The sequence below is a fragment of the Coregonus clupeaformis genome, chromosome 40, assembly GCF_020615455.1.
Source record: "Coregonus clupeaformis isolate EN_2021a chromosome 40, ASM2061545v1, whole genome shotgun sequence".
Taxonomy (NCBI): domain Eukaryota; kingdom Metazoa; phylum Chordata; class Actinopteri; order Salmoniformes; family Salmonidae; genus Coregonus; species Coregonus clupeaformis.
The window spans coordinates 4,957,320-4,980,003 of record NC_059231.1 but is presented as its reverse complement, the minus strand read 5'-3'; the positions used below and the strand labels follow the sequence as shown (position 1 = coordinate 4,980,003).

Sequence of the window (22,684 nt, the reverse complement as noted above, 5' to 3'; positions counted from 1 at the left end):
TAAAAGGAGGGTGGTGCTTGAAATCATTGTTCTTCCTCTGTTAACCATGGTTACCTGCAAGGAAACACATGCCGTCATCATTGCTTTGCACAAAAAGGGCTTCACAGGCAAGGATATTGCTGCTAGTAAGATTGCACCTAAATCAACCATTTATCGGATCATCAAGAACTTCAAGGAGAGAGGTTCAATTGTTGTGAAGAAGGCGTCAGGGCGCCCAAAAAAGTCTAGCAAGCGCCAGGACCGTCTCCTAAAGTTGATTCAGCTGCGGGATCGGGGCACCACCAGTGCAGAGCTTGCTCAGGAATGGCAGCAGGCAGGTGTGAGTGCATCTGCACGCACAGTGAGGCAAATACTTTTGGAGGATGGCCTGGTGTCAAGAAGGGCAGCAAAGAAGCCACTTCTCTCCAGGAAAAACATCAGGGACAGACTGATATTCTGCAAAAGGTACAGGGATTGGACTGCTGAGGACTGGGGTAAAGTCATTTTCTCTGATGAATCCCCTTTCCAATTGTTTGGGGCATCCGGAAAACACCTTGTCCGGAGAAGACAAGGTGAGCGCTACCATCAGTCCTGTGTCATGCCAACAGTAAAACATCCTGAGACCATTCATGTGTGGGGTTGCTTCTCAGCCAAGGGAGTGGACTCACTCACAATTTTGCCTAAGAACACAGCCATGAATAAAGAATGGTACCAACACATCCTCCGAGAGCAATTTCTCCCAACCATCCAAGAACAGTTTGGTGACGACCAATGCCTTTTCCAGCATGATGGAGCACCTTACCATAAGGCAAAAGTGATAACTAAGTGGCTCGGGGAACAAAACATCGACATTTTGGGTCCATGGCCAGGAAACTCCCCAGACCTTAATCCCATTGAGAACTTGTGGTCGATCCTCAAGAGGCGGGTGGACAAACAAAAACCCACAAATTCTGACAAACTCCAAGCATTGATTATGCAAGAATGGGCTGTCATCAGTCAGGATGTGGCCCAGAAGTTAATTGACAGCATGCCAGGGCGGATTGCAGAGGTCTTGAAAAAGAAGGGTCAACACTGCAAATATTGACTCTTTGCATAAACTTAATGTAATTGTCAATAAAAGCCTTTGACACTTATGGAATGCTTGTAATTATACTTCAGTATACCATAGTAACATCTGACAAACATATCTCATAACACTGAAGCAGCGAACTTTGTGAAGACCAATACTTGTGTCATTCTCAAATCTTTTGACCACGACTGTACATGAAATGAGTTTGAATAGGAAATATAGCAAAATGAATAGGAAATGTAGTTATTGACAAGGTTAGAAATAATTATTTTTAATAGAAATAATAATTGTGTCCTTCAAACTTTGCTTTTGTCAAAGAATCCTCCATTTGCAGCAATTACAGCCTTGCAGACCTTTGGCATTATAGTTGTCAATTTGTTGAGGTAATCTCTGAAGCACCTCCCACAAATTGGCTTGGCTTGATGGGCACTTCTTACATACCATACGGTCAAGCTGCTCCCACAACAGCTCAATAGGGTTGAGATCCAGTGACTATGCTGGCCACTCCATTATAGACAGAATACCAGCTGACTGCTTCTTCCCTAAATAGTCCTTGCATAGTTTGGAGCTGTGCTTTGGGTCATTGTCCTGTTGTAGGAGGAAATTGGCTCCAATCAAGCGCCGTCCAAAGGGTATGGCATGGCGTTGCAAAATGGAGTGATAACCTTCCTTCTTCAAGATCCCTTTTACCCTGTACAAATCTCCCACTTTACCACCACCAAAGCACCCCCAGACCATCGCATTGCCTCCACCATGCTTGACAGATGGCATCAAGCACTCCTCCAGCATCTTTTCATTTGGTCTGGGTCTCACAAATGTTATTCTTTGTGATCCGAACACCTCAAACTTCGATTCGTCTGTCCATAACACTTTTTTCCAATCTTCCTCTGTTCAGTGTCTGTGTTCTTTTGCCCATCTTAATATTTTATTTTCATTGGCCAGTCTGAGCTATGGCTTTTTCTTTGCAACTCTGCCTAGAAGGTCAGCATCCTGGAGTCACCTCTTCACTATTGTCATTGAGACTGGTGTTTTGCGGGTACTATTTCATGAAGCTGCCAGTTGAGGACCTGTGAGGCGTCTGTTTCTCAAACTAGACACTAATGTTTTTGTCCTCTTGCTCAGTTGTGCACCGGGGCCTCCCACTCCTCTTTCTATTCTGGTCAGAGCCAGTTTGCGCTGTTCTGTGAAGGGAGTAGTACACAGCGTTGTACGAGATCTTCAGTTTCTTGGCAATTTCTCGCATGGAATACCCTTCATTTCTCAGAACAAGAATAGACTGACGAGTTTCAGAAGAAAGTTATTTGTTTCTGGCCATTTTGATTCTGTAATCGAACCCACAATTGTTGATGCTCCAGATACTCAACTAGTCTCAAGAAGGCCCGTTTTATTGCTTCTTTAATCAGCACAACAGTTTTCAGCTGTGCTAACATAATTGAAAAAGGGTTTTCTAATGATCAATTAGCCTTTTTAAATGATAAACTTGGATTAGCAAACACAACGTGCCATTGGAACACAGGACTGATGGTTGCTGATAATGGGCCTCAGTATGCCTATGTAGATATTCCATTAAAAATCAGCCGTTTCCAGCTACAATAGCCATTTACAACATTATTCATGTCTACACTGTATTTCTGATCAATTTGATATTATTTTAATGGACCAAAAAATTGCTTTTCTTTCAAAAACATGGACATTTCTAAGTGACCCCAAACTTTTGAATGGTAGTGTATATAAAGAAAAAGAATGTGGGGATAAACCAAGAAAATGTAGTTATTTAATACTTTTAAAAATGTATAATCTCTCTTTAATGAAATACAAAAACATAAAGTTTCAAGTTTTAATGTCAAGTACAGTGAAATGCTTTCATTTTCCAAACCCAACAATGCAGTAATCAATGTCAATGTAGCACTAAAAATAACATAAGGTAGAACAAAGAAATAAGAATAACACCAGAAAATAAAAAGGGTCAGTTCCAATACCATATTTACAATGTGCAGGGATACTGGAGTGATAGAGGTAGATATGTATAGGGGTAAGGTGACTAGGCATCAGGATATATGATAAACAGATTAGGAGCAGCGTAAATGCTGATTGTATGTGAGTGTGTGTGTGTAGAGTCAGTATAAATGTGTATGCATATGTGTGTGTGAGCAAATGATGAAGTGTGTGTTTGTGTGTGTGTTGGAATGTCACTGTGTGTGAGTGTGTAGAGTCCTGTGAGTGTGCATACAGTGTAAAAATAAAGTACAAGGGTCAACTCAAGCTCACTTAAATCTTGCTGTGAAGTTGTGTGTGTGTGTGTGTGTGTTTGTATGTCATGACAGTAAACACATCTTGCTTTAACAATTGAACATTTGCTAAACACCACCCCTGCTAGGCTACCACATCCTCTGCAGCCTCACTCTTCCCATGATCTCAAAGTAATTTCTGAGAAGGTGCGAAAATGAAATAAATGATTTGGTACAATTCTGATTATGGAAGATTGAATAAGCGTGCTTCAAACTGTTTGCTTGGAATTATTTGTAGCTATCTTTATCTGTGCATGAGAGTGCATCCAACTCAGTTTCCCTACCAGAAAACACGAGATACCATATAGTGTTGTGTATTCGCGCATTACATTTCAGGAGGAAACAAGCGCGGATGTGTGTTGGCTCACTTGACTTCAGTAAATTACTGGAGATGCTTTCATTGATAGCAGAGTTCAGGAATTATTTATAAAAATGTAGGTCCCTTTTGGCATTTAAACCATTATTCTTACGAACAAATTCCCATTAAGGGCCCAATGAATCACCACCCATGTTCATGATCAACTTGCACATCACGGTTTCTTTTGACAAAAGGAATTTGTGAGTGAATTTAAGCACCTGTGCACCGTGGCTTTGTTTGTAGACTACATAACAATGAACATTAGGTCTATAATATATATCAAATTGTTTTGCTCACCGTTAATAATACCGTGTCTTCGCCCTTGAATTTCGGGATGTATTTGTCTCTGTTGGTTTCAGAATAATTCAAGGTCCTGAATCGGCACATCACTTTTACACCACACTCAGCAGCGTCCGCCATGTCCACATCACTAGGTTATATACAACCAGATACCCCAAATAACTCTCTCTACTTATCGTGAAGTTTACACCAGTTTTCTTCGAAGAGGTGACGTTAACCACTCCTTTCCATTGTGGTTCGCTGAAATTCAATCTCGAGCGTCCATTCCAGTCAATTAAACAATTGGTGGTAGGCTGAATTCAAATTTTTTTTTTTTTAAGAGCTTGATGAATGGTCTGTCTGTTATGGATTTCAGTTCCCCAATTCGTGGTGAAATATTAGCTTCAGACTTCCAGTATTCCCGTATCCACCGACGCGCCTTGCATCAGAACCAGCATCCACCAATGTGAAGCTCGTCGCGCTGATGCTGTCCAGTCAATCCCACCTAGGTCCACCCAAGTGATGGGGATGCTGATGTTTCAGTCTATCACGTGCTTGTGTAACCGGTGCTGTACTGCACCACTGTAGCTATGCGTTGTGTGTGATTGATTGGGACTAAAGACGTGGACTTCGGAGATCAGGCTGTTTTAATGAATCAGAATTCTCTCTGCATCCAAAAGAAAAGACAAAACATTTGTAGAGCACAAATATGTTCTGCCCATTGCCACCTCTTTCTCTCATAGTGCAGCAAAATTATTTTTAGAATGCAAAAATGAGTACAGCCTCTCCTTATAATGTATCAACACATAACATACATTTTACATAGATAAAACCACATACCTGCATCCAAAAGAAAATACCAAACATTTGTAGAGCACAAATATGTTCTGCCATTTATCTCCTCTTTCTACAACATAGACTGGGATCAGTCGAGGAGCTAGCCATCGTTCGCGCATACAATACCGTAGCTAGCTAGTAACCACATGTTGAATTCAGAATGTTAATATCATCCTAAAAAGTACAATTACAATAGCATCTTAACAATACCATCCACTTATGAGTAAACTCCAAATATACAACATCATTCATGAACAAAACACTGTGTGTATGACTTTGTGCTTAAAGGAATCTAACTTTTCTGAAGATGACAGAAAAAGCGTCCCAACCTCTCATAGCGCATCAACATTATTTGAGCAGGAGCACGCAGGGCCAAACATAAGTACACACTCTCCTATTCCCAGGATGCAGGCATGCATAATAACACATCAACATGCTATATTAATATATCAACCTGGTGAAATTCACAAAGTACTTTTAACAACTGTTACATTCACCCCTCCTGAATTTCACCAACCTTGTAAAACTAAACAAAATAATCTACCAAACTCAAGGCATAATTCTGAATTCAGCTCAAAACTGACCATAGGGTTCAGGGCAAGTGAAATCTGGTCAGGCCTTCAACTGCCCCTAGATGCATAGTGCCTCTTACACTATATCTACCTTCTTAGCCGTAAAAAAACGGTAATTCTGTACTATGTTAAACTTGCACCTTCTGGGGGATTGACTCAATTAGTCTCTTGACTGGTTTAACTACCCTCCCCGCCCTGTGCGACCCGCCACTGGGCTAGGGGCCATGGTGACTAACAGTGGTTCTGGCCTTAGATCATTGATCAGAGGAGGGTTTGAAGGAATCAGCTCCAGGATCTCAGAGGTGCTTCCCAGGTCATTTTCCTCAGGCAGGCGAGGTTCTTCTGGTTCTGTCTTTCCATCCGATGTCCAGAGCTTGGAGTAATCGCTTGAATCCTCCGCCATCCAAGATGCACTTTCCCCAGAGTCCTCCATGTCTTCCTTGTCCAGTCCATCGCCAGAGTGCGTGGCCTCTCCTGCATCTACATTGATCGAAGGTCCTGCAGCCTCACTGTCATTGAAGGACTCTGAATCATCAATTTCAAATGGCAGGAAGTTCACCTGCAGCAGTAGATTTCTGTGAACCACCTTCTCTCTGCCATTGCGGTCTTGGATTATGTACGTGTGAGTTTGTGGATGGACTGAAGTCACTGTGAAAATTTCGGGATTCCACTTGTCAGCCAACTTGCGGCGGCCCCTTTCACCCTTGTTGGCGATGAGGACACGATCCCCCATGGACAAACTGATGCCTTTAACCCGCTTGTCATACTCCCGACCTTGTCGTCTCTGTTGCTTGTCAGTGTGCCTTTGGGCAACACTCATAACTTCCTTCAGCCCAGTGATCAGAGTCTCGACATACTTGTTGCAATCCACAACACTGGAGTCGTCCAATACATTGTGGAACATCACATCCACTGGTAGCCGAGGGACCCTACCAAACATGAGAAAGAATGGAGCATAGCCCATAGTCTCGTGAACAGTGGCATTGTAGGCAAATATCAATGACTGGATTTGTTCAGGCCAATGTTCCTTGGTTTTCAGGGGTAGACTCCTGAGCATGCTGCCTAATGTCCTGTTGAAGCGTTCAGTCTCTCCATTCCCCATTGGGTGATATGCCGTGGCTCTTGACTTTTGGACACCAGAGAGCTTAAGCAGTTCTGCTATTAACTCGCTCTCGAAATTTACACCCTGATAAGTATGGATCCTTGCAGCAAATCCGTAGACACAGAAGACATGATCCCACAGTTTACGAGCTACTTGCTTGGCTGTCTGGTTTCTGCATGGCCATGCATGGGCAAGTTTAGTGAAGTGGTCAGTCACCACCAGAACGTCAACTGAATTCTTCTTACTGTCTTCCGCTGTCCAAAAATCCAAACACACCAACTCCATGGGAGAGCAGGTTTTGATGCTCTCTAACGGGGCTCTAGCCGCTGGCTCTGGAGTCTTTGCTAGAACGCATCTCTGGCAGCAGCGTACATACTCCTTGATGTCTCTCTCCATTGCAGGCCAGAAAAACCTCTGTCTTGCCAGGGCTAGAGTTGTAGCCTGGCCTTGATGTCCTGCAAGGTCGTGAACGCCGGTCATCCTCTGTAGCTCGGCTGGTAGAGCACGGCGCTTGTAACGCCAGGGTAGTGGGTTCGATCCCCGGGACCACCCATACACAAAGAAAATGTATGCACGCATGACTGTAAGTCGCTTTGGATAAAAGTGTCTGCTAAATGGCATATTATTATTATTATTGCTTTGAGTCGCAACACCTCTGGTAAGACATACTGGAACTTTCTCCGGTTTGTGTGACTCTCCATAATGACACGATACAGAACTCCCTCTCTTAGGTTCAAGCGGTCCGACTGCTTCATCAGCAACAACACTTTAGAAGAAACATATTGGTCTCGTCTGGTGGGCCGTTTCTTATTGAAGACGAAAGGGATGACCTTGGAAATCACAGAGTTTGCAGCTGTTGAATGTTGGAACCAAGCTGGATTGCTTGCATCTCCGTTGAACATTCCCAGTCGATATGGAACTGACATATAGCTTTCACTTCAGCAGTGGTCAAGGAGGTTATCTCCTGGGGATAAGAAGCCCACCGGAAGGCATCTTGGACATCATCATTCAGCGTCCCAACAGCCTCAGACAGAAGTGCTAGGTAGGACTCCCTCATCAGTCTCTGCACGACAGTCACTGCAAAGGGGTCGCGGCTCAGTGCATCTGCAACTGTATTCTTGCCGCCTGGGAAACGCTTCAAATCGAAGTTGTATGGTGCAAGCTTGGCAACCCATATTTGCTCGCAAGCATCCATCTTGGGTTTTGTCATGATGTACGTTAACGGGTTACTATCTGTCCAGACAGTGAACTCGTGCCCCTTAAGCCAGTGACTGGACTTCTCACACACGCTCCATTTCAGTGCTAGAAATTCAAGTCTGTGTGCCGGATACCTTCTCTGCGACTTACTCAGGGTCTTGCTAGAGAATGCTATGGGCCTTGCTTTATCTTCACCTTCAGGCACTTGACAAAGCACAGCCCCGAGACCATCCAAAAATCGATGGTCCAATATGATCCTTGAAGGCACAGTGATGCCGAAACGTTGGTGTTCTACCCAGTAATTAATATATATAGTGTGCGACTTTTTTTATAGCTTGCAATTTATTTGCCATTAATCAGCACCTCTACAATAAATACTTTTCTCTGAGTGTGCGCCAGCTCATGCTTTTCATTAGACTGTTATGATCCTTTGAAAGCTAATCACTCAACCCAATGCTTCCCTCTAGTGGGTTTCCTATGAATGAGGGGGCCTCTGATGTTCCCAATGATGGTGATGGGGTCCATTCAACCTGGCAGCCTGGGCTCATAGACGTAAAATAGCTGGGTTAGGGTTTAAGGTTAAGTTAAAGGGTTAAGGTTAGGGGAAGGGTTAGCTAACCTGCTAAGTAGTTGCAAAGTAGCTAAAAGTAGTTGCAAAGTTGCTAATTAGCTGTAATTGTCCATGATGATATTCAAACACGCAACCTTTTGGTTGCTAGATATTAGAATTGTACACCCGACCAACCACCCTAATTTCGTTTTTTGCCTCAAGTAACCTTGTCTTATGTAAACATACAGTGGGGGGGAAAAGTATTTAGTCAGCCACCAATTGTGCAAGTTCTCCCACTTAAAAAGATGAGAGGCCTGTAATTTCATCATAGGTACACATCAACTATGACAGACAAATTGAGATTTTTTTCCCCAGAAATTCACATTGTAGGATTTTAATGAATTTATTTGCAAATTATGGTGGAAAATAAGTATTTGGTCACCTACAAACAAGCAAGATTTCTGGCTCTCACAGACCTGTAACTTCTTATTTAAGAGGCTCCTCTGTCCTCCACTCGTTACCTGTATTAATGGCACCTGTTTGAACTTATCAGTATAAAAGACACCTGTCCACAACCTCAAACAGTCACACTCCAAACTCCACTATGGCCAAGACCAAAGAGCTGTCAAAGGACACCAGAAACAAAATTGTAGACCTGCACCAGGCTGGGAAGACTGAATCTGCAATAGGTAAGTAGCTTGGATTGAAGAAATCAACTGTGGGAGCAATTATTAGGAAATGGAAGACATACAAGACCACTGATAATCTCCCTCGATCTGGGGCTCCACGCAAGATCTCACCCTGTGGGGTCAAAATGATCACAAGAACGGTGAGCAAAAATCCCAGAACCACACGGGGGGACCTAGTGAATGACCTGCAGAGAGCTGAGACCAAATTAACAAAGCCTACCATCAGTAACACACTACGCCGCCAGAGACTCAAATCCTGCAGTGCCAGACGTGTCCCCCTGCTTGAGCCAGTACATGTCCAGGCCCGTCTGAAGTTTGCTAGAGTGCATTTGGATGATCCAGAAGAGGATTGGGAGAATGTCATATGGTCAGATGAAACCAAAATATAACTTTTTGGTAAAAGCTCAACTCGTCGTGTTTGGAGGACAAAGAATGCTGAGTTGCATCCAAAGAACACCATACCTACTGTGAAGCATGGGGGTGGAAACATCATGCTTTGCTGCTCTAGAGGAGATCCGCATGGAGGAATGGGCCAAAATACCAGCAACAGTGTGTGAAAACCTTGTGAAGACTTACAGAAAACGTTTGACCTGTGTCATTGCCAACAAAGGGTATATAACAAAGTATTGAGAAACTTTTGTTATTGACCAAATACTTATTTTCCACCATAATTTGCTAATAAATTCATTAAAAATCCTACGTGATTTTCTGGATTTTTTTTCTCCTCATTTTGTCTGTCATAGTTGACGTGTACCTATGATGAAAATTACAGGCCTCTCATCTTTTTAAGTGGGAGAACTTGCACAATTGGTGGCTGACTAAATACTTTTTTTCCCCACTGTACCAAACGTAACATATACTAATTTGAGTATCCAGAATTCACCTTTACTATGTTACGTCTAGTCTATGAGACCAGGCTGGTCCATTTGTCTTTAGTTGGCCTACACCACATAACTTAAACCTCACTATTGATCTTGTTCTGAATACATTTCAGACTACAGTGAAGGATAACTACTAAGCACAGTATACAATATTCTGAAGACTAAAACATAGCAACAGATGTAGCATACAATCACTTTCTTGAGACACAAGTAAAACTTCACTTAAGGCTAAATACATAACTCACTTTGGTGAAGAAATGGCAAACAAGAGGAAAGAGTTAATATACTGATATGAATAGATATGTTTATTTCCCAGCATTTTTTCCGAAACCCTCCAAGAACAAGTAACAGGGAAACACGTATGTCTGAAGAAATAGTGCATGAACACTAGATAATAATTATTACCTAAACATATTTCTAATACCTGTACAGGAATCACTACATCAACTATACTAATCTACAGGAGAGGTCAAGCACTGACCATCAGACATCGTTTCAACATGTTTCTTGCCCCTTCACCAAGGGGAAAAAAAGAAAAAATCCCCAAAATATTGATGTGCACCCCCCAATCCAAAGGGGTAGTCGTTCAACAGAGTTGCCAAGTAACCTGCACGATTATACAGCGCAATACATTACAGATAGAATGGTAAGATTCCTATGTACTGTTCATTGACTCCCTACCCGTTTAAAAAGACAAATATATTATATAAAAAAAAAAAAAATGTTTTCCTGCTTTACATCTGCAGATAGATTATATGATGCATTTATTTATTTGTCATTTCAACGTCAATTTAAATAAATAGGTTCGTATCGCGAATGGCACATTTGTAAGATTTCTTCACTGTTTTTGAAAAATTCTGCATCGAATGAAAAAAGAAAAAAAAGATAAACAAATTAAAAAGACAAATTCCTGTTACAACTGACAAAGTAACAGAAAATAATTGTCTGAAGGGGAAAATACCATTACTAATCTAACGTTACTTACAAAAAGACCATATCTATTCAATTTGTGAAACCAAATAAAAAAATCTGGATAATTTTTCCATCTTCAGAAAAAAAGCACAAGAATAAAATATGCTAGCAACATCGATGTCCACATTTTGCGGATTCGTTTCCTCTTTAGAGATACAAAAATGTAAACATTGCAAAATAAATAGTGAAAACGAGTGATACAGGATCTGTGGTTCATGCTCATGATCCCAACACAAACGTTTTATTTTTGCTTTTTTACATGTACTATTTTGTTTGCATTTTCAAGTGCAAAAGCATGATGACAAATTCGCTAGAATTCAAGTAACAGAAAAAAATAAACATACTAATGATACAAATATACTATTTTACAAGTTAGTGATATTCCCAATTTACAAAATGTACATTTATAATAGACAAATTTGTTATAATATTTTGATATGCTCGATTCTGTATAGGTCCTTGTATATGCTTGCCCTCTGGTGGCTGGGGCTTGCATTCTTCCTAGCGGAGGCGAGTCAGTTTGTCACATTCACCGGTCTGCGCAGAACGGGGATAAGGGGAGGAGGAAGGGAGCGGGTTATGTCACCTCCATTGGTACTGTGGTCTCTGATATACCGTTCAACGCAAGTCTCTCAGGTTCGTGATTATCCCTGAAAAAAAGAAGAAACATAGTCATTCATTATTCAAATACAAAGCAAATTAGTTTGCCTGGAAAATTAAAAGTTATGTATATCAGCCATTCTAAATGAAAGAACAAGAAATTAAAGGTCTTACCTGGCCATGCTGCCGATGGCGGGCGTCACCTTGGGCACGCGGTCCAGGCTGCTTGCGGCCATGGTGGCCAGCTTCAAGGCAGACGGCGAGGGGGCCGAGGGCCGGGAGTTGTGGTGGTGGTGGGCAGGGGAGACAGCGCTGCCGTGGCCCCAGTGGTTGGGCAGAGACTGGGGAGTGGTGGAGTGGGAAGCAGGGAGCAGAGGGCCGCCGCAGGACGTGGTCCGACCTGACCTGTCCAACCCTGTGCCGCCCTGGGATGTGCTGGTGGAGTGAGGAGGTCTGGAGGTCCCTGCAGGAGAGGTGATATGACACCGTCAAACCAGAGTAGGCCTATTCCCTGAATAAGCACATATCTTAAATGTCAATTAATGAGGTGGGCTGGTCGTTTAGCAATGACTCAATTCCACTACGGAACCCAACAACAAAATAATATCTGAGAGTAGTCCATATTAAAATGTATGATATATTCTGAAGAGGACCTGAAGGCTGGACGACCCCGTTGACGCTGGTGTTGTCTGGTTTGTTCTCATTGTTGACCTGGCCTGGAGCACTGATCACAGCTGACGCAGCAAAATGGGCGCTGGCCGAGTCCAGAGTCTTTGATATGATGCAGTCAGTGGAGCCAGCAGTCTACAACACAATATAATGACAGTCTACAGAACGTAACACTGCCATAGCAGTCATCGAAACATACGCGGAGCTGTTTGAAGACTATCAACATATTAATGGAAATGAAGATGCATTCTGCCCCACCGACTGGACTGAAGCCATTAGGAATGCTGTGTATATAGTTCTCTTTGAAGGGGTGAAAGACAGTGTGTGTACCTGTGTGTGTTGTCGCTCAGGCAGTGAGAAATGCTGCTGGGGAGGAGGAGCTTTCAGCTGCAGTTGAGCCAGCTGCTGTTTCTGCATCTGGGCCAGAGCCTGCTGATGAGTCTGGTACTGCTCCTCTGTGATGCCACCTGCAGATACAGGAGATCAAGGGAAAGGCCATCAGAGAGGGAACGACAGAGATAAAAGAGAGACGAATACATATACTAAGGTGGAGTACATAGCAAAGAGGGAGGGAAGACAAGCAGATTGGAAATTGTAATAGTGCATCCTTGAAGGGAGGTAGGATATGGCGAGGAGATGAAGACTGCCTGCGGTGCCACTCCTTAACACTAGGGGTCATAGAGAAGCGGTCAAGGAAATTGCACACCAAGTCAGGAGAGAGGCCAGTTCCTCAATATGCAAGCCCCTAACAATTTAAGTTACTCATGTTCAGTGGCAGTCTTTCCACTTCCCTGAACAAATCATTTCTGACTGGGAGTTGTGAATCAACCCTTCCTGGCAGTTCTGAGAACAGTTTCTGAAGAGAAATGTGAGGAAGACCAGGGGGGCTGACATGGGAAAACAAAGCCACAATGTGAAAACTAACAACAGAAAAAACAAATGTGTTCCACAAGCAGTACTATCACAATATAGCCAAGATCGAAACTGTATACAGTTAAATTATGTTTGGTAGTGGCTTGGAAAGTGGAAGATGGACTTTCACTACGGTGTTGAGGATGAGCTCACCTGAGCCACTGTTCTTGGTGTGGACAAACAGCCCTCCAGACAACCTGTTGTCCATGGAAGGTCTACCCGTCCTCCCTTCCCCACTGCCGTCACACTGTGTGGGCCTAGGTCTGAAATAGCGCCACCTCAGGGCCTGGATGTTGCTCAGGATGTCTGCCAGCGAGGAGGCAGAGCCAGGCATAGTTCTGTGGTTCTGTGAGGGGACCTGGGGATCAGAGAACTCCGGAGCCGCAGACAGGCCCCTGGGGAAGGAGGAGCTGAAGACTGCTGAGTCTAGCTGCTTCAGTACTCCGTCCAGGTCTGATGACGCCCGATCCAACAGGACCCTGAGAGAAGAGGACAAACATTCATTCTGATAAATCATAATGCCAGTTAACATTTATCAATAGACTTAAATCAAAGTCACGATAAAAACACAACCTACAATATACCTAACCTATAACACAACCATCTGAACAGAAGACAGCCAAGTCAAATATTTCACAAGAGAACAAATGGACGCAGAGTGAGAGAGGTATGCTGTGACGTACCTGCCACCTCGGCCCACCCTCCTGCGGGCCAGTCCCACACAGCGTTGGGGTACAGAGAGAGCGGTGAGGGACTGACGATGCCGCAGAGCATCCAGCCCTGCCAACTCAGGGTGATCCCACAGGAGCCCAGAGCTCTGGTCCACACAGGGCTGCAGAGACAGGCAAAGGAAACAGTTACTCGTTTAGGCTAGCTACCAGTGTCATACAGACAGGACCAAATACCATCTTACCCACAGACTAGACCCAATACCACAATATTACCACTGATACTAATAATGTGTGGAATTGCAAATGAATGTGAGAGAATATACTTTAATTGCACTTGTGATTGCAGCGAGACTCACAGCGAGGTAATGGCATCCTGCTTTCCTTCTGAAGGCAAACGTTCCATCTGGATCATTTTCCTCGTCCGGTTCTGATGGGGGAGACTGAAGGAGAAGACAAAACCAACACTATAAAATACACACTTGCACACAAACATAATGCTACATAACATATTAACTTCTTCATTATGATATTGTCATCATCAGGGCCCTGTTCTCAGAGGTACTGACCAGTGGGTAGTCCTCCTCTCCAGAGCTGTGGAAGTCATACTGTTTGATATCGGCCTTGTTGACGATGTGCTGGCGCTTGGCGGGCCTGCCGGGGCGGCACAGGGGTTCCCGCCTGGTGTACTTCTTCTTTGGTCTGATAAAGTCAAAGGGATCCTCGTCCTTCACCGAGACGTGGTGGTACCCATGGTGCTGGAGACTACCTGACTTGTGCGTCTGAGAGAGAAAGACAGTGGAGTTAAAGGTCGTTAAGTGTCAGAGCCAGACAGACAAGATTTCTTCATAGTCAAATGATCAGAGTGAGAAGAGTTCATTGCTGCACTCCATTTCTTGAAATGTAATCAGTGTGCTGCAGGTTCATCCTACAGCATTCCCTATTCTGAACTGCTTGATTGTCAAATGTAAAACCCCCAGGTAAAACAAAAGAGGTAATGCTATGGTTGATAGAAGCCCTAATATTACCTTGATTTTGATCTCAGCTTTATGGTTATGGCGGTTCCCGTTGGTTAGAGTGATTGGAGCAGTGTAGACGGGCTTCTCAGCCAGAGGGGCCGTCACCTCACTGAGGACTTCACCCGTAAAGTCACCCATCTGATATCTACATGGAAACAACAGATAAATAATAAGAAAACATTAATTCAATATACGACAGATAAAATAAAAAGCCAGCAGTAACTTCACCATCATTCATATTGACTGACAGTATTCACCATCAACATGTAAGAACAGGCTGAGAAAAGCTGTTCTCTTTTAGCACCGGGACTAGTAGTGTGTTAGTGTTAGAAACGACGTGAGAACTGCAATGACCACTCAGCATGAGCTGTAGCCTGCTCTGACCCAGGAAGCCCTGCTGGGCTACACCATGCACCACTAACAGGACACGGGCTACAGTCACACGCGCATTGTGAGAAACAGGGCACCAATAAGGCACAGACTACAATCTCACAACACCCCCCTCCAACGGTTTTAAGGCTCACCTTTTCTCCACCACCTCCAGGGTGAGGTGCAGCAGCTCTCTCTTGCTCTTCTCCCTCCTCTTGATCATCTCCAGGATGGTGACCGTCCGGCTGAACTCCCTCCTCAGCTTCAACATCTTCTCATAGGACGCCTCGTCATTCTTACGGTTCTGAACATTGAGAGACACGGTCAAACAACTACACTAACCCTCAGGATAATCAAGCCTACACAGGGGTCCTGACTGATTAAGGGTACAGAGAGACATGAAAATGTTTGGAGAGCACATTACTGGGGCGACAACATACTGTAGCTAATATGAAACAAATCACTTGCAACATCATTCAAATATTAATTAAATTGTGCGAGGCTCCAAGCCTTGATAGAATAGAAACAATTTTTTAACGTTTTCCTTTGCAATGCGAGTTGCTATGATGGAAGGTCATCACAGACTGAACGAGCAGCAAATTATTGCTTGATACTGAAACTCCATATAATCTAAGTGTGAGGAGACACCTTCCTGGTCTGCATCTTCTCTGTGCGTCGTCTGAAGGCCACGTAGGCGTCGTTGTTGGTGGAGCCATCCCTCTTCTCAGACCTGATGAGGGGGATGAGCGACGGGCCCCGGCAGTTCTTCCTCTTCCTCACCCAGTAGTCGTACACTGACTTCAGGAGGTAGTCATCCTCGTTCAGCAGCAGCTTGGCCTCTGTGATAGTGACCAGCTGTGAGCAGACAGAGATGGAAGTTTAGTTTATTACAACGTTTCCCTTGATTATTTTCCAGAGCGAAGCCTCTTCAAGCAACATTACACCCAGGTCAATCTTCTATTAACACAGAGAACCTTTTTTGATAACACAATTGCTGCTGGTCCAGACGGAGGGTGTTATGTTACCTGGTTTGCGCTGGCTTTCTCCAACCTGTCTACCATGGTCTCAAACTGTATGGGTTTGATCTCCATCTTGCGGTTGAGTCTGTTGAGGAGGGTCTCATCCTCTGAGTCCATGTCATAGTCTGGCTGCTCATTGTCCAGACCCAGGGCTGTGAGAAGAGGAAGAGAGGATAAGGTGAAGTCAGCAAAGGCCTTCTTGGTGCAAATGCAAGAGTGTAGGGCCTCTTTAACTGATTACAGTTGGTCGGCTGCTGGACAGATTTCATCTTGTGAAAGTGATGTGGTAACAACTGACATCAATTGCTCTATAACCTTGGCTAAAAGACAGACAGCCAAAGATGTGCTAGCTAGCTGGTCAAAGAGTCCCTATTCAGATTTGGCACGCAACATTTCAGAAACTATTTGATAGCTTGTCGACATTTGTCCTCTGAGTGAATATGCATGTGTGAGAGTTGGATGGGAGGGAGTCTAGCCTACAGAGGCTGGTTCCAAGAAAATGATACTGACGCTGGATGTGGAAGAGTTGTTTGGGGATCCTGAGCTCTCCTTTGTAGAGGCGGTCGTAGTAAGTGATGTTGCTTTCCGCCTCAGGCACCGGGATGACCATGTTCTCCTTCTTCTCCCTGAAAACCGACTGAGCAGAGATGGCCCTCTGGAGATGGTGCTCCTGAGAGAGGGAGAGAAAGATGTTAAAAGTTTTGTAACCGTGTTGCTTCCGTCCCTCTCCTCGCCCCTACCTGGGCTTGAACCAGGGACCCTCTGCACACATCGAAAACAGTGCCCCTTGAAGCACCGTTACCTGTCGCTCCACAAAAGCTTTTGTGAAACCCTATATTGGCACAATTCAGACAGAAAGCGAGAGACAAATCAAATCAAATTTTATTGGCCACATGCGCCGAATACAACAGGTGCAGACATTACAGTGAAATGCTTACTTACAGCCCTTAACCAACAGTGCATTTATTTATTTTTATTAAAAAGTAAAATAAAACAAAAAAGTTAAGAAAAAAAGAGCAGAGGTAAAATAAAATAACAGTAGGGAGGCTATACATACAGGGGGGGTACCGGTGCAGAGTCAATGTGCGGGGGCACCGGCTAGTTGAGGTAGTTGAAGTAATATGTACGTGGGTAGAGTTAAAGTGACTATTCATAAATAATTAACAGAGTAGCAGCAGCGTAAAAAGATGGGGTGGGGGGGCAGTGCAAATAGTCCGGGTAGTCATTAGCTGTTCAGGAGTCTTATGGCTTGGGGGTAGAAGCTGTTGAGAAGTCTTTTGGACCTAGACTTGACACTCCGGTACCGCTTGCCGTGCGGAAGCAGAGAGAACAGTCTATGACTAGGGTGGCTGGAGTCTTTGACAATTCTGAGGGCCTTCCTCTGACACCGCCTGGTATAGAGGTCCTGGATGGCAGGAAGCTTGGCCCCAGTGATGTACTGGGCCGTACGCACTACCAGGCGGTGATGCAACCAGTCAGGATGCTCTCGATGGTGCAGCTGTATAATTTTTTAAGGATCTGAGGACCCATGCCAAATCTTTTCAGTCTCCTGAGGGGGAATAGGCTTTGTCGTGCCCTCTTCACGACTGTCTTGGTGTGTTTGGACCATGATAGTTCGTTGGTGATGTGGACACCAAGGAACTTGAAGCTCTCAACCTGTTCCACTACAGGCCCGTCTATGAGAATGGGGGCGTGCTCAGTCCTCTTTTTTTTCCTGCAGTCCACAATCATCTCCGTTGTCTTGGTCACGTTGAGGGAGAGGTTGTTATCCTGGCACCAGACGGCCAGGTCTCTGACCTCCTCCCTATAGGCTGTCTCATCGTTGTCGGTGATCAGGCCTACCACTGTTGTGTCGTCGGCAAACTTAATGATGGTGTTGGAGTCGTGCCTGGCAATGCAGTCATGGGTGAACAGGGAGTACAGGAGGGGACTGAGCACGCACCCCTGAGGGGCCCCCGTGTTGGATCAGTGTGGCAGATGTGTTGTTACCTACCCTTACCACCTGGGGGAGGCCCATCAGAAAATCCAGGATCCAGTTGCAGAGGGAGGTGTTTAGTCCCAGGATCCGTAGCTTAGTGATGAGCTTTGAGGGCACTATGGTGTTGAATGCTGAGCTGTAGTCAATGAATATCATTCTCACGTAGGTGTTCCTCTTGTCCAGGTGGGAAAGGGCAGTGTGGAGTGCAATAGAGATTGCATCATCTGTGGTCTGTTGGGGCAGTATGCAAATTGGAGTGGATCTAGGGTTTCTGGGATAATGGTGTTGATGTGAGCCATGACCAGCCTTTCAAAGCACTTCATGGCTACAGATGTCAGTGCTACAGGTCGGTAGTCATTTAGGCATGAGGCGTCACTACAGACTCCCTGGTTCGATTCCAGGCTGTATCACAACCGGCCGTGATTGGGCGTCCCATAGGGCGGCGCACAATTGGCCCAGCGTCGTCCGGATTTGGCCGGTGTAGGCCGTCATTGAATTTGTTCTTAACTGACTTGCCTAGTTAAATAAAAGGTAAAATAAAAATAAATAAAATAAATAGGCAGGTTATCTTAGGCAGGTTACAGAGGAAGAGAGAGAGAGGGAACCAGAGACAGTGAGTAAGGGAGCGAAAGACAATGATGCGATTGTAAATAACCTTTTTTTACTCCCATGTTTACATTTGCATGTTTGTATATCATGACTGCAAGGGGCTGCCTTTCATATAATGTACAAACGGTGAGCAGACAAGACGGTTTTGTCTGCAAATAACACTCTGTATGGCCTGGGTTCATAGGCGTCACAGCTGCACAGGCAAACCAACAGGTGATGAAACCTCACTGTCAAACCAGCATGGTGATGAAACCTCATGCAACAACTTGAAAGGTGTAGGACTCCTTTCATTGCTGTTTGACTGCAGGCAATACTACATCTTCACTGATGTAACAAGAATACCGATCAAAGACAGAAGTAGCTAGCTACACTACTAGTCTACAAGTGTGTCATGGTTATTTTATGGCGCCTTCATAGCCATCTGCCACCCACACATCTCCTGTTAGTTACTTTCTTATTAAAAAGACAGCTAGCTTGAGGCCAATGAATGAGAACCTAAGTTAACAAACCGTTAGCCAACCACTACTTTAGTTACTTTCTTTAGTTACCTACTTCAGACGTATATACAGTTGGATAAGAACCTCATTGCAAGTTAGTTAGCTAATGTTAGCTTAGCTAACTTGTGTTACGACAACGCACGCCTGTTTGTTATCAATCACATCCAAGAAAATGTACGTAAAATCATTCACGTCACTAGTCGAAGAAAGCGCTACCAATCATACAAAAAACTCGTTCTTTACGCTATTTGAGTATATATTTGCGTAAAGACCACGATTTACTACGCAAAGAGCGTGAAATGAAGGACTCTCAGCATAGACAAAGAACTACGTACGCACAAAACGTTGCGTAAACGCATCAAGAATACAATCGCCCTGCTGTACACCTGAAATATTTTTAAAGATATCTCAATATTAAAACGTTTTCTTACCGATTCTTCTTCTTTTTCCATCCCCGTAGGCATCTGTGGCACAGCCCGGTTGATCGAAACGCAGTCATTTAGGTCCGGAAGGTCTTTGTTGCGGTATATGGGGAGAGGTTTGGCGGCGTCTAGCGCTCGCGCTCGGAACGATAGTTTACTCATTGTTGGCCCCTTTCGCAATCACATTGAATGCGAAGAAAACATGTATCCCGCCAGAATTCGCTCAAAAACTCGGTATAAATCCACAAGGGACTCTGTTGTTTCCACAATAGTAGGATTCATTGGTTCCCATTCGGTCGAAATCCAGTGCGAAAAGCCATTTCTGGTCGAGTTCAACTGGATTTAGAAGCTATTTTTCTCGGGTGATTCTCTCCCAGTGCCATGGGAAACATGGCGGACATGTCCACAGCGCCTGAACAATCCCGACAGCCAGCGCGACACATCCGAAAAACATGGGCCCTGGTGTTGCGCGCGCATCTCATACAACATGCATGAAGAAAGCGTGTAACCTGGTTTTAATGTCTATGCACGCAAACACCACACTTATACATTTTGCCTAGTTAAGTATTACTTTTCAGTTGTGTTGGAAAAACGTATAACATGGGGATTGTTCACTTATCCCAAACACTCAGCCCAGTATGATCAATAACATTTTCAAAGGTTGTAGAGAGGGTCGTTGAACAATTTACAGATCACTTAAGTGTCCTTGTAGATACAACATATAATAAAATATATTTTGCCTTTAACTTGCACTGGCAATATAAAACACAGATGTGTTTGGATTTGCAGTGAATTAGGGTAGGTGGGTTATAGTTAGTAGCTTGAAGGAGAAAATCTGATACATGGACTGGAAGAGACTATAAAATGACAAACCACAGTTGATAGAATACATTTTATTGCAAAACGAATGCAATACTTTGTCAAATTTGTACATCCCTTTGGAACAAACACAATGGAAAGATTTTGAACAAAGCATAATAGCCACCTTTCACTGCCTATAATTTCAGGCACACTTTTTTTAAATTGAAAAAACGTCTGCTGGAGAAACAGAAAGGGGAAATGCTACAGCTGTTATGTTTGCAGAAAGATGTATTAAAAACTATAAGAACCTCAAGTACAAAAGCTATTTCGACGTTGGTGCCATATTATGTGACTGTTAAAATGCCAAATGACTTAAAATGAAAATATTTTCACACTGTAAAACCATAAAACCAATGTGGGCCACTTGGCTTGTACCATATGTTCTGAAATAAAGATATTTAAAATATTAAATAAATAGCTAATTCAAACGATAAATATATTTTTTTTATAGGACGGCAAAACATTTATTCCATATAAACAATCACTCAAGATCATTGCAACAGACAAAAAGTTGAAAATGGAAGACCAAAATAATTTTTTCGCAATGTTAACTCATAAAACTTTCATGATAAATAGGCCTAGTATTAGGCCAAGTATTTTGAAACGGAATACAACAGTTCAAAATATAAGATGATTTACTTAGTCCATGGACTAGTGTTGAGCTCTTCATATTTTAGGAATAAGAGTGCAATATTAAATCATTATAAACAAGATGGATATAATGTTGATGACGCTCGTATTAACACTTGGTAACCTAGCTATTACATTTTAGGATGTCCTGTCGTTCTGTTAGGATTGAATACAGATTACTTGATATTGTATTTTAAATACAATTTTTTTTTTTTTTACAAACTTACCAAGAACATTTCTTAGTTTTACAATTTCAGATTTTCACAAGACTGATCAAATCAGAAGGTGCCCCTCCTGAGTCAGGGTATAGAGTACAGAAAATGAAGTTCACTCATTTAATATAAACATTTAAAAATGTCTTCAGTCCATGGGTATATACTCAGTTTTGACACGAGTAAGAAAATAAGAACACTATATGCACATACGAGTGTCCAAAAATGTACACTTCATAAATAAACACAAATATATAAATTCATATTTAGAAACCACCGACTGAATATTTATCCATATATAGGCTGTTCATTTGTTTTAGGAGAAAAATATATAATACTATAAAGGCTTTTCAGAGTGTACAACTCTTAGTATTATTGCTAAGTAACCACTGTATATCTACAAATAAATATGGGATTCATAAATAATAATAAGTACAAAAGCAACACAAACAATGAAAATCAACAAAATTAAGGCCACCTATTCAATAGAGTATTAAAAAGGTAAATAATATAAAGTAAAAGTCCCAACCTATGATGGGGCATAGCTTTGGCAGCTGGGGGTTGTAGTATTGGATATAAGGCTCGAATCAAAGTTCACTCTCATACTTTCTTGGGTCGTTTAAAAACTTGCTTTGCAGAGCAAAGGAAACCAATGCGTATAATACTGATCTCTTCTGACCTGTAAATGTGCAGTCCATCCAATAAGGCATTTTGACACTTGAAATGACATATTCAAGGGTAAAAAAACAAAAACAAAAAACAGAGCAATGCTCAATTACATGATTTGAACCATTTAAATATTAACATAATTGTAAATTAAACACTAGTGACAGAACCATATATTACTACTGTTGATATTGAATACTTAGTTTCAGAATGCATGTACAGTTGAAGTCGGAAGTTTACATACACCTTAGCCAAATACATTTAAACTCAGTTTTTCACAATTCCTGAAATTTAATCCTAGTACAAATTCCCTGTTTTAGGTCAGTTAGGATCACCACTTTATTTTAAGAATGTGAAATGTCAGAATAATAGTAGAGAATGATTTATTTAAGCTTTTCTTTCTTTCATCACATTCCCAGTGGGTCAGAAGTTTACATACACTCAATTAGTATTTCGTAACATTGCCTTTAAATTGTTTAACTTGGGTCAAACGTTTCGGGTAGCCTCCACAAGCTTCCCACAATAAGTTGGGTGAATTTTCGCCCATTCCTCCCGACAGAGTTGGCGTAACTGAGTCAGGTTTGTAGGCCTCCTTGCTCGCACACGCTATTTCAGTTCTGCCCACAAATTTTCGCTAGGATTGAGGTCAGGGCTTTGTGATGGCCACTCCAATACCTTGACTTTGTTGTCCTTAAGGGTCATTGTCCATTTGGAAGACCCATTTGCGACCAAGCTTTAACTTCCTGACTGATGTCTTGAGATGTTGCTTCAATATATGCA

At 43.0% G+C, this 22,684-nt stretch overlaps 1 protein-coding gene and 1 pseudogene across 2 annotated transcripts; both read right to left on the bottom strand.

Annotated features, from left to right (window-relative positions):
• The window catches only part of LOC123482891, a 56,308-nt pseudogene extending 51,864 nt beyond the window's left edge, over positions 1 to 4,444 (bottom strand).
• Positions 4,445 to 10,074: 5,630 nt separating this feature from the next.
• LOC121554969 (enhancer of polycomb homolog 2-like) lies at positions 10,075 to 19,962 on the bottom strand. 2 transcript variants are annotated; one of them, XM_041868705.2, is made up of 14 exons: positions 19,545 to 19,962; positions 16,540 to 16,699; positions 16,036 to 16,181; positions 15,659 to 15,865; positions 15,166 to 15,314; positions 14,651 to 14,786; positions 14,192 to 14,404; positions 13,982 to 14,065; positions 13,638 to 13,786; positions 13,108 to 13,433; positions 12,373 to 12,509; positions 12,027 to 12,177; positions 11,548 to 11,836; positions 10,075 to 11,423 (listed from the first exon to the last, which is right to left on the bottom strand). In XM_041868705.2, the coding sequence occupies exons 1-14, from the start codon at positions 19,695 to 19,697 to the stop codon at positions 11,351 to 11,353; spliced, it is 2,373 nt and encodes a 790-aa protein (XP_041724639.2). In that variant the 5' UTR covers positions 19,698 to 19,962; the 3' UTR covers positions 10,075 to 11,350. The 2 variants fall into 2 exon arrangements, with proteins under 2 accessions (XP_041724639.2, XP_045067993.1); XM_045212058.1 differs by lacking the exon at positions 10,075 to 11,423 and having other exon boundaries at positions 11,796 to 11,884.
• Positions 19,963 to 22,684: the final 2,722 nt, after the last annotated feature.

Excerpts from the sequence above, each read along its gene's own strand:
- LOC121554969 (XM_041868705.2), bottom strand. The coding sequence starts at position 19,697 with ATGAGTAAACTATCGTTCCGAGCGCGAGCGCTAGACGCCGCCAAACCT. Across the intron at positions 15,315-15,658 it reads AGAAGATGCAGACCAGGAAG|AACCGTAAGAATGACGAGGC; the intron begins GTGTCTCCTCAC and ends CTCAATGTTCAG. Across the intron at positions 13,787-13,981 it reads CAGGATGCCATTACCTCGCT|CCCTGTGTGGACCAGAGCTC; the intron begins GTGAGTCTCGCT and ends CTGTCTCTGCAG.